Below are 12,174 nucleotides of genomic sequence, written 5' to 3'. Positions count from 1 at the left end.
GGTGGCAGGCAAAAGGCAGGGAATTATAGGCCGGTTAGTTTAACGTCTGTTGTAGGTAAAATGTTAGAATCCGTCATCAAGGAGGAAATAGCGAGGCATCTTGAGGGGAATTGCTTGATAGAGCAGACGCAGCACGGTTTCGTTAAGGGGAAGTCGTGTCTGACAAATTTATTGGAGTTCTATGAGGATGTGTCTAGGGCGGTGGATAGAGGAGAGCCGGTGGATGTGGTCTTTCTTGATTTTCAGAAGGCGTTTGACAAGGTACCTCACAAGAGGCTATTGCAGGAGGTAAGGGGGCATGGAGTTGGGGGTAGGGTGTTAGCGTGGATAGAGGATTGGTTGTCAAATAGGAGGCAGAGAGTGGGGGTCAATGGGTGCTATTCGGATTGGCGGTTGGTGACTAGTGGAGTGCCCCAGGGGTCGGTGCTGGGGCCTCAGCTATTTACTATTTATATAGATGATCTGAAGGAGGGAACCAAGTGTATGGTGTCGAAATTTGCTGATGACACCAAGATTGGTGGAACGGCAAATTGCGTGGAGGGTGTGGAGAGTCTGCAGAAGGATCTAGATAGGCTGAGCGAATGGGCCAGGAAATGGCAAATGGAATTTAATGTTGGCAAGTGTGAGGTGGTCCACTTTGGTAGGAAGAATGGTAGGAAGGACTATTACTTACGGGGCGAAAAACTGCAGCAGGCGACGGTGCAGAGGGACCTCGGGGTCCTTGTGCATGAGTCGCAAAAACCCAGCCTGCAGGTGCAGCAGGTGGTCAGGAAGGCTAATGGGATGCTGGCCTTCATAGCAAGGAGGATTGAATATAAAAGTAGGGAGGTCTTGCTGCAGCTGTATAGGGCATTGGTGAGGCCGCAGCTGGAGTACTGTGTGCAGTTTTGGTCGCCGCACGTACGCAAGGATATTTTGGCCTTGGAGGGAGTGCAGAGGAGGTTTACTAGGCTGATACCGGAGTTGAGGGGGTTGAGCTATGAGGAGAGACTGAATAAACTAGGCTTGTACTCGTTAGAGTTTAGAAGAATGAGGGGAGATCTCATTGAGACATATAAGATGATGAATGGGATGGATAGGATAGAGGTGGAGAGACTCTTCCTGCTCAGAAAGGACAGTAGGACTAGGGGGCACAGCCTCAAGATAAAGGGGGGGTGGTTTAGAACGGAGTTGAGGAGGAACTTCTTCACTCAAAGGGTGGTGAGTCTCTGGAATTCTCTGCCCGTTGAAGTGGAGGCTGCCTCGCTAAATATTTTTAAGATGCGGGTTGATGGGTTTTTGATAAGCGAGGGGATTTAGGGTTATGGGGAGAGGGTGGGAATGTGGAACTGAGCCACGACAGATCAGCCATGATCTTATTGAATGGCGGGACAGGCTTGAAGGGCTAGATGGCCTACTCCTGCTCCTATTTCTTATGTCCTTATGTTCTTAAGAGAAAACATTTACAAATTTCCCATTATTTTAAGTGTTTGGATTAAGCTAATGAGTAATGCGGAACTATGGCATTTGTGACAAGATGGTTTTTGTGTTGGAGGGAGACAGAGGAATTGACACGAGCATCAGACATCATAGCTGATAACATCAAACATTGTCACTGGTATTAGTCAAAACTCAGACAGTGGTGAATGGCCATCTGATAAGATAACACTCTCATATGAAACTGGGCAATGGAAATAATCATTCTAGTACAGATCTACTTTGACCTTTCAGAAACAGCTACAAATGTCCATGGAAATTAGAGAATCAGGCATAATACCTTTAGAATTATATAAATAACCAAGGGGAAGAGGAGTGAATGATAAAATCGTTGCATCTTCAGCAAATGCTACAAACCTACCTGGCAGATAGAACTAAAAAGTAAATGCAAAGGTCTGAGAAAAGAAGGATTTAGATTAAGACAGATTACTTGCATTAAATTGTAAGGTGGAAGGCCAAAAGTATTACCTGTCAGACTTGTACCTTTCAGTATTGATGAGATGGGCCTTTTGAAATACAAACTTATTGATGGAATTTAGTGTCCTCCCCCAGTGTGAATTTAGAGGTGGGGAAAATATTTAATTTGGCTGGAGGATGCTAGGTGTGGACCCCACACTGCCCCGACAGAACGGGAAGGCTTGTGGACGGCTTTCTCACTCTGATGTCAATTGAGGCCCTGGGTGGATGTCTCTTGATAGGCACCAAGGGCTTGACAGCAAGGAAATCTGGCATCAAGAGGAGAGCCCTGTTCTGAGCTAACTCTTGCACTTGTTCTGAACCCCTCTCCCAGCCAGCGGCCTACCCTCATCGATGACCTGGGTACCTTGCTGATCCTGGGCCTCTGGTCGGTGTATTGCCAGCAGCATAAATCCCTCTCGCCTCCAGCCCCTCCTGGTGGTGCAGATAGCAATGAGGAGGCTAACACTTCTTGAAGGAGAGGTGGGAGGGATTTCTGACCCCCTTTGGGGTCCGTGATCCCACAAAAGGCCTACCTACCACTGACTATTTTAGTACCTAACTAGAACTTAATATGGTGGCTTTCCACAAAGGAGGTAAAACGTGGCTCTTGCCAGCTCTCCAGTTTGCAGGTGAGGCCCGCAACCCCTGGATTAAATTCCTCTTTCTGTATGGGACAGGCTTTATTATCTTAGCGTTTTATTCTTTTCATGGTATTCTAAGGTCCAGTAGACAGGTGTGGTGCCTTGGCTCATCATTTTAGAGTATGAGTTTGCATTGTGGATCTCAAACACAGAATTAGCAGGATGTTTCAATTTTACAGAATAGTGTTTGACTGGGAAATATATTAACAAAACGTCCCTGATCTTGAACATAATTTGTTGGATAGATTTTCATGGATCTAAATTGTGAATTGGTCTACCTGTATTAATGGGTTCAGGCAATACTTAGTTTACTGCTGAAAACCGTTATTGAAGTGTGAAATATTCATTTGTCCATAACCCATGAAAATTAACATTGAGACCCACTACAGGATAATTTAAAATGGGTTAAAACTTTGTACTTTATCAATCGCTACAGGCTGGAGGGGCAAATGGTAGTGCAGGCGACAATAGGAGTGGCTTGGATTTCATCCCTGTAAAGTCTTATTCTGATGTCTCCTTGGATATTTCTTTATTGAACTCGCTTGGTAAGTGCTAACTCTGCTTTGAACCCAGTTCTTTTTTAAATGACTTTGTATGGATTGGCTTACTTGAATCCTAATGAATAGTTGTATTCAATTAAAAAGTGCAATTTTAAACATTCTCTTCAGGAGAAGTAATCTCCTTAAACCACTGCTGACCACATATAGTTGGAGTTACCAGTCTTGTTTTCCTTCACTCCTAGATTTACCTTGATGTGCTATTAACTTGGACTCAATGCATTGCTCCTTGGTGGTATCCTCTGACATTGCTTATCTGGGATCTGGAGTACTTTTGTGATATCTAGTTGTTGAATTTCCCTGTCCTTTTATGGCAGTTATTCAGATATTAGGAAATGTTCTAAGCAAATTATTGATACAAGTTCCTCGATTGGCAGCTACTTTGCTCTATGTAATCTTGACGACGCCAAGTTATCTCATGGTCATGAGAATGGAAGGAGAGGACTGACAAAGAAGAATAATGTATGCAATCTATCTATGCCTTCAATGATTCTGTAAGGAATAAAACCATGACTTTGTGACAACTTTCATATTAGTTCCTTAAACATATGGCATATATTAAATTTTCCTAAAATTTTGTGTATCGAGGAAATGTAACAGTATAGTACTTTTAATGATTCAACAAAGAGTTGAAGACAGTAGTTCAATTTTGCAATGTCTGCCATAGGTCAGTGGTAGCACTCTCATCCCTGAATTGGAAAACGTGTGGGTTCAGGTTATTTGAATGCACAAATCTGGACACTGCAGTACAGTACCAAGAGAGTGCAGACTGTTGGAAGTGATATCTTTTGGATGAGACGTTAATCTGAGGCTCTGTCTGCTCTCTCAGGTAGGCGTAAAAGAACCTACAACACCACTTCTAAGAGGAGCAGGAGAGTGGTCCTTGGTGTTCTGGTTGCAACTTCTCTCTTAACCCACGTAATTAAAAACAGATTACCTGGTTTTATCACATTACTGTTTGTGGGAGATAGTTGTGTACAATTTGGCTGTGATGTTTCCTACATTGCAACAATGACTACATCTTCAAAAGTACTTCCCTTGTTATAAAGCACTTTGGCGCATTGAGGTTGTGAAAAGTGCTTTATAAGTGCAAGTCTTTTGCTCTTCATGGTTTCATACTAAACTGCTGAAATGACAGCTTCAAACACTGCCAACTTTTCTGTGTCTATTGTTGGGACTTTCCAAGATTGTTCCAATATTCAGTTCAAACTAAAATATTCCGATCTTCTTGAACGAGATTTTCTTGCTAGTTTTCTGTTTCAACTTTTTGTTCTTTTTCTTTCTTGAATCATTTGTTTCCACGTATCTTTGAGCAGCTGAATGAACATGCATAATGGCATTCCACAGTACTGCAGGTCAATTGCTTAAATAATTTTAATGTGATTAATTATATATATAATTTTCCATCGTGAATTTTTTGAGTTTCAATTTTCTAACTGAGATACTTCAGAAAATTAGCAAGAAATGTCCAATGCTGTCAAATATTAGTAAACATAGGAGTTGTAAATCCAAGTCTTTGTCCACTCAAATTCACTTGTTGAAATAATGCCATAATGGGGAATTGGATAGTCCAGTAGTTTAGCACATACTTTCAGCTCTGGGTTACAAGTTTAAAACTAACTACTGAGACAGAAGACTTTTGTCTGCAAAGTTCCCAGGTAAAATTTAAATCTGTCTATTGTCAATTCAGTTTCTGCTGGGTTTGGGTTCCAAGTACACACAATCTATCTGTAATTCAGTACTAAGTCAGCAGCCTTATCTTGTGACCATAGGATGATTGGTATGTGAAATAGAAAGCTGTCATGGCAGCGTGGTAAGGAGGCAGGGACTAAGATGGACTGTTGGGTTACAGTAAGTGCAGCATTACTTGCACTAGACCTGAGACTGCTTAATGTTGACTGGGTAATTGAAATGGAAAACATTCTATTTCTCATCGCAAACATCCCATGCCCCCAGAAAATTCATCATTTCTTTTTACAAAATGCAAAATAAAACTTTGACAGATAGCATTTTGCATACCCTGTCCCTTTTAATAAAAGCTTATCCATATCCTGAGATTCCTAAGCCATAACCTTAATTGAAAATTTGTCACGTTTTAGGGAAAGTAGTGAAGAAGGAGCCTGATCACGATGATAACCAGAGAAATCTGGATGAGACCACCAAGTTGCTGCAAGATTTGCATGAGGCTCAGACAGAACGTGTCGGCTCCCGACCTTCCTCAAATCTCAGCTCAATCTCCAGTAACTCCGACCGTGAGCAGCATCACCTAGGTATAAGCTAAGTTAAAATTAGCCTTGGTTCAGTTTGTGCCTGCAGTGCATAAGGATTGATTATTATTCAGTAGCCCTCCTCAAGACCCTTGGTTTTTGGGAGGAAAAGTATGAGGGATTCAATTTATGTCTCTGCACGTTCTGTTGTGGTACTGTAGATTTATAATTGCAGATGAGGGAGGCCATTTTATCCAGTTGCTCTTCCTTTTGTAGAATTCTACTGTTGACTTTTCCTATTTTCTTCTTTTTTTCCACTTCCCTTTTACCCTTCTCCCCTGCACCCACCACCACCACCACCACCTCCCCACCATTCCGATCGTTGTATCTAACTACTTTTTGAATTATTCCAGAGATATTGTCTCCACTAACCAACCCAGAAGACTATTCCAGGTATTATTCACTTTCTGTGAAGAAATGCATCCAGGTATCAATTCTGTAATTGCTTTTTATCAGTTTACACTCAAAACTTGACTGCAGAATAAGGAGGTATGACTTAAAATAATACTCTGGAGTTATGTTTCCTGTTCCACTTGATGCTTTTTTTTACCTCTAAGGTCCTCTCTCATTTGCTTCTTTTCATGGTTGAAGAGTGGAAGCTTTTCTAGTCCAGATCCTCTGACAGCTGGAGTCAATCTTTAATAAGCTAATCATGGTTCTGCTGAACTCTAGGTTCAGCTGTTTGGATACTTCATTGTTTCTTAAGCTATCTGCAGATTGTCTAGCAATATGTTATGTACGGTTTTGAGACTGGTTCATCTTGCATGCATTTTATTCACAAAACCCTGCCGTGATGTGTGAAAATGATATGATAAAAGGATATTGATGAAAATTTGATAAATTTGCTCACATCTAAATGTATACAGGGGGGTTTTGCTAATGAAAATTTTGTTCTTGTATGCAACCCAAAAAGCCTGCCACATGTTGCCTGAACAGTTTTCTCTGATAGTGTAAAATATCTTTGGATATTTGCTTGAAGGAAAACTAACTACCACAAACCCACATCCTTTTACAAAAGAAATGCGTGACCATATGTGAAGTATATGTTTACAGAAGTGACCTTATGTGCTAAATGGATGCGTATAATGTGATTTTACAAAAAGGGCATTGGCACTAAGAGTAATGACCTTGCCCTTGTTTCGGAAGTCTGTAGCACGCATATACGTAATTTTGGGAATAGAAGCCTCAACTAAAGTAGATATTTTTAAGGTCTAATATGTTGCAAATCATTAGCTAACAAGAAAATGCAATGCTAAAAGCGTAGCGACAGTGAGACCAATGCAGAAATCCAGTTTTTTGTCATTCAGCTTCCAGAACATTATCTATCGTCATTTTTTTTTCCTCAATGTTTTACCTGCACAACTATCCTCTCCTGGACAAATGCCATTCTTGGGCCAAGTGCTGGTATGAAAAGGGAGTCATTAAGTTAGCTTCAGAAGCAATTGTCTACAATACTGGTTGGTAAAATCTGAAGTTTTATGAAACTCCAGTGGTTTTCCCCTGTATTTATTGCATAAGTTTCCTACCCATTTTGAACATCCTGTATTCATGTTGGCTGAAGTCCTGAGTCCATTTAATTTTTTTTTTCAATTTAAGTCTCCATCAACAATTAAATCGTTCAGTACGGAGTATTTTTTAATTGGTATGTTCTTATTAAAGATGATTGGTCTGTTAATACTTGATTGCATTAAGTATTTTCTGTGAGCCATTGTGCCATATCATGCAACCTTTTTGCATTAGGGATATTCACATGAGGGAGAAAGGAACGGAAAGTTAGATTGATAGGGTGAAGTAAAGAGGATAGGAGGAGGCTTTTGGCGAGCATAATAGCAGAATTGATCAGTTGGGCCAAATGGCCTCTTGTATGGAACCTGTAGGGGTTGCTTAGCAACTGGATTGGGCGAGATTATGGGTGGAAGCTTCTGGGGTGAAAATCAAATCAACAACACCAGTTATTTATTTTTAATATCACAGTGGAATCATATGAATTATATATTTGAAATACAGGCAGCCTCCATGGTGGTGTGTGCACAAATAATAAAAGATTAGCTACTTATTGGAGAAAACCAGAAGTTGCTTCACTGTTTTTTAGGCTGGTCTGGATAGGTGATTAAGAATGAGTATCAGTTTCTAATTTTATAAAGTTGCTTGCATGAAGGCACAAGTTCTTTTCTGGGAAAACAGTTGGCCAATTGGGTGAGAGGAGAGGAGAATTTTAGACGTGGAAGGGTCTACGTTTATACGAGGAGAAGGGACTTCGGGTCTTGGGGCTTTTTTTGAAAGCATAGAGTGAAGTAACTGGAGCGAGGTCCTGAGAGAATGGTCCAGGTGGTGGCTGCCTAGTACCTGAAAGAGCCTTCCACGATCAAGCTTAGGAAACAGTAAGCTGGTCGAAGGAGTAGAGTAAAAATGTAGATCTGATGGTGAGAGAGGCTGTGGTTGTAGATGGGTTTGAACGAGATGGTTTTCTGGAGTGTGTGGAGCTTGATGAATACATTAACAATGACACTGTGTACCTTGGTATAGCTGAGAGTGTAGACTACAACATTCTGGACAAATTATAATTTACAAAAAAGTGAAAGCCAGAAGGCAAGAGTCAAAGGTTGGAATGGAAACAAGACATGTCACAGATATTGGCTCAGGCACTTGAGCTTAGATCAAGCAACATAGCATTGATCTGTCCTTTTGGATTTTACCTGAGCTAGTAGCCAAGGGTATAGCTGAAGCTGAGGTTTGTACGATCCAAAGAGTGAAACTTTGGTTTACAGGCGTTAACCTGGAGTTGCAGTTCATCTCAAGTTAATATCAATGCACAATAATAGTGGCAGTAAAACGGGTTGTGGGGAGAAAGCGAGAAGATTGCATATGAAAGCTGTTTGCATGTTTACAGATGAGGGGTAGAACACAAACTATGGGCAAGGAAATCACAGCTGGAACCAGAAGATTCAGTAAAGGGATGCTATGCCAGGATGGGACTATTCTAAGGAATATTTACTCAAGTCTCCATTCAGGGTTTGAACCCCAATTTATGTCGCTGATCAAACGAAGAAGTAACCACCTAACCCCCTCAGTTTCTTTTTCCTGGACAATCTTCCAAAGGAGGATGCTTTCAATCTCACTCAGCAAAAGGAATTTCTGAGACGACATCAGCGAAGGAAATCCATGCAGAATCCATGTCCCCTTCTTACTGTACCAGCAGCTTTATTCTGGTAACCACTGAGTTTAAGTGTTAATGGTAAGGGAATGATGGATGAGGAAAAAATAGTAAAGGGGTAAGGCTGTGAGGTTGGGTCGGGGGGTTGCTAGTCAGGTGTTGGAGGGTCACAGGTGGATTGGATGGTGGGGACCAATTGGATCAGGATTTTCCTGTCTAACACTTAGTAGGTAAGTGTTCACACAAGTAGCTCAGAACCATCCAAAGTCTCCAAATCTAACTCTGTGTTGGAGAATTTTCAGAGGGTCCTGGGAAACACAGGAAATGCCCACCAGAAGTTCAGACTCCCTGGAAATTCCCACAGAGACTATGCACTGGGACTTCCAAGGGGTCCTGATCTTGTCTGGTCTCCAATGATCCAGAAATCCAAATATTTATTTGGGCTGTTACATCCATGATATTGATGGGGAGCAATGACTCCAGAAAAGAACAGCACCACAGAGCTTAGAGTTTAAAGTTTATTTATTAGTCACAAGTAAGGCTTGCGTTAACACTTCAATGAAGTTACTGTGAAATTTCCTTAGTTGCCTCGATCCAGTGCTTGTTCAGGTCAATGCACCAAACCAGCACATCTTTCAGAATGTGGGAGGAAACAGGAGTGCCCAGAGGAAACCCACACAAACATGGGGAGAATGTGCAAACTGCACACAGACAGTGACCCAAATCAAGAATCTAACCTGGGTCCCTGGCACTGCAAAGCAGTAGTGCTAACCACTGCCCTGGCTAGACTGCGGAGGTGAGACGTTGGGATAGAATTATTAGAATGTTAACTTCCTGCACTTCCGTACGTATTGAACGGTACTCCTGATCTACAGCAGCAAGTTCACCTGAGTTTTCAGTGCTTGATACTAACATTCAATATAACAGTCACCAAGGTGTGCAGCACAATGTAAACAAATCTTGAAAGTTACCAGTTATTAATTACAGTGTGTAATTACAGTTATTATTTGGTGTGGTCATATTTTGGAGTAAAATATTTCATCCTCATATTGCCTATATTTAGGTTTTCAGAACTAATTTTAATGACTCTTGACATGCACATCAGTGTAAATAGGGATAGATTGGGAAGAATTGCATTCCGATTGAATAATTGTTAGACTTTACCACACGTTATAGAACGAGTGATAAATTGCTGATTGTTGCATTGACATAAATCCCATGATCAGTCTGAATGCTACCACTAATTTGTGGTTATCAAGTTAGAACGAAGGGTTTTTTTCAGCCTGTATGAGAACTTTAATGGTTTGTTTGTTAATTATTCAGATGTAAATGACATCAAGACTTTTTATTGCCACATGTCATTAAGCTCAATTCCCTAATTTATCAATGCTGTATGCAATTACATGTTACTGCTTTCATTCAATACTGCATTATGTAGCTAATTTAGTTATTGTCAGTGGGAGAGCAAATTTAACATGAGCATCTTTGCAAGCACAGGAAATAATATTAAAGTTGAAGTGGTCAAAGTGAGAATCAATAAGTCATGCAAGAAAATCTGTCTTTCCTTGACTAACTTGTACGTATGTGTGTGTGAACAAAAATTGTGCTGAAGACCAAAGTCTAATCACCTTCTAGTTGCTGTTTGTTTAGTGCCAGAAGGCTTATACTCCTGAACACAGTGATATAAAGAAGAGGTGTTCAGCATCTAGGGCCTAACTTTTTTGCAATCCTTCAGAAATCTTTTCCTGTTTGTCCAAAAATGGTAGAGTAGAAAGGCAACCTTGTCATTTGAATGAGTCTTAATTTGCGCAGAGTCACTTCAAATGGAATCAGAATGTTAACTTTCTGCGCTTCCATATGTATTGATCTAATTATCCCCTCTTTACAATTAAGACAGAACTTTGGACAGCAGCATAAAAACAGCTGTGTCGTTCCAACTGCATATTTGGCTGCAGGTCTTTCTCAATGTTTGGAAGAGGTGTGTATATGTACCTGAAGTCTGTAATCTGCATGAGCTAAAGGACAGGGCCACCCTAGACCGTGATCCCTCCAATACTGGCTGCCTGAGCTCATATGTGACAAATAACTACTTTGCCAAGGTACCAGAGGTGCCTATGAAACTGTACACCTTCATGTCAGAGAACTTCGGGGGGAAAAGATTGATTGGTGCTTGGTGATCATTGTCATTCTGGTCAAGTTTTAATTGTGTAACAGATGGAAAATATCTGCAGAAAGATAGGTTGTAATTTTAATCAGTAATGTTCAGAGATACTAGTTACCAAACGAGAAACATTTTCCGTAGTAATTTTCAGCTTTGGTGTGTGGTGAGTATTCTTTCTCGACAATCTGTATGTGGCACAGTGGTTCAGACTGCTGCCTCACAGCACTAGGGCTTGCCTGTGCAGAGTGTGCAATTTCTCTCCACGTCTGTGTTGGTTTCTTTTGGGTGCTCTGGTTTCCTCCCACAGTCCAGAGATGTGTGGGTTAAGTTGATTGGCCATGCTAAATTGCCACTTAGTGTCAGGGGTATTATCAGGATAAATACATGGGGCTACAGGGATAGGGGCTGGGTGGGATTGTGGTTAGTGCAGACTGGATGGGCTCATGTACATAGCTTCTATGTACATGAGCAGATGACATGTTACATTAGAGGAGTTAGAATTTTCATAAACTAGTGCCAATAAGCAGAAACAGTGAAAGCACATGTACTTAAACCTAACTTGTCAGCATTTTGTCATAGTCATAGTCATAGAGGTTTACAGCATGGGAATAGGCCCTTTGGCCCAATTTGTCCACGCCGCCTTTTTCTTTTGGAACCCAAAGCTAACCCTGATTGCCTGCATTTGGCCCATATCCCTCTATACCTATCGTACCATGTAACAATATAAATGCTTTTAAAAAGATAAAATTGTACCCGCCTCTACTTCTACCTTTTTGGCAGCTTGTTCCAGACATTCACCACCCTCTGTGAAAAAATTGCCCATCTGAACACTTTTGTATCTCTCCCCTCTCACCTTAAACCTATGCCCTCTAGTTTTAGACTTTTCTGCCTTTGGGAAAAGATACTCACTATCTACCTTTTCTATGCCCCCCATTATTTTACAGACCTCTATAAGGTCACCCCTCAGCCTCCTACAATCCAGAGACAAAAGTCCTAGTCTATTCAGCTTCTCCTTATAACTCGATCCATCAAGTCCCGGTAGCATCCTAGTAAATCTCTTCTGCACTCTTTCTAGTTTAAAATCCTTTCTATAATAAGGTGATCAGAATTGCACGCAGTATTCCAAGTGTGGTCTTAACAATGTCTTGTACAACTTCAAGATGTCTCAACTCCTGTATTCAGTGTTCTGATGGATGAAACCAAACATGCCGAATGCCTTCTTCACCACTCCATCCACCTATGACTCTACCTTCAAGGAGCTATGAACATGTACCCCTAGGTCTTTTTGTTCTGTAACTCTTCCCAACACCCTACCATTAATTGAGTAAGTCTTGCCCTGGTTCAGTCTACCAAAATGCATCACCTGTGTTGCATGTATCAGTGACAACATTTAAACTGTGTATGATATTGCAGTCTTTCAATTTACCTCAATTGTCCTAATTTTCATGATATTTAAGAA

General features: G+C 41.0%; 1 protein-coding gene across 11 annotated transcripts in view; it reads left to right on the top strand.

Annotated features, from left to right (window-relative positions):
• brd9 (bromodomain containing 9) overlaps nt 1-12,174 on the top strand; it is a 61,734-nt gene that overhangs the window by 38,653 nt on the left and 10,907 nt on the right. For 6 of the 11 annotated variants that reach the window (XM_080203135.1, XM_080203125.1, XM_080203115.1 and 3 more), the window contains 2 exons: nt 3,013-3,121; nt 5,233-5,403. The exons of 1 other annotated variant lie outside the window; for it this stretch is intronic. In XM_080203135.1, the coding sequence (XP_080059261.1) occupies nt 3,013-3,121; nt 5,233-5,403 (280 nt within the window). Of the gene's footprint in view, nt 1-3,012; nt 3,122-3,318; nt 4,038-5,232; nt 5,404-12,174 lie in introns of those variants that run through there. 4 more of the 11 variants (XR_013888582.1, XM_080203152.1, XM_080203143.1 and 1 more) reach the window with 4 other exon arrangements.

The sequence above is a fragment of the Carcharhinus amblyrhynchos genome, chromosome 2 (genome assembly GCF_965287045.1).
Source record: "Carcharhinus amblyrhynchos chromosome 2, sCarAmb.v2.hapA, whole genome shotgun sequence".
NCBI classification, from domain to species: domain Eukaryota; kingdom Metazoa; phylum Chordata; class Chondrichthyes; order Carcharhiniformes; family Carcharhinidae; genus Carcharhinus; species Carcharhinus amblyrhynchos.
Note: the sequence above shows the minus strand (reverse complement) of the source record. Positions and strands in the feature narration are given on the sequence as shown.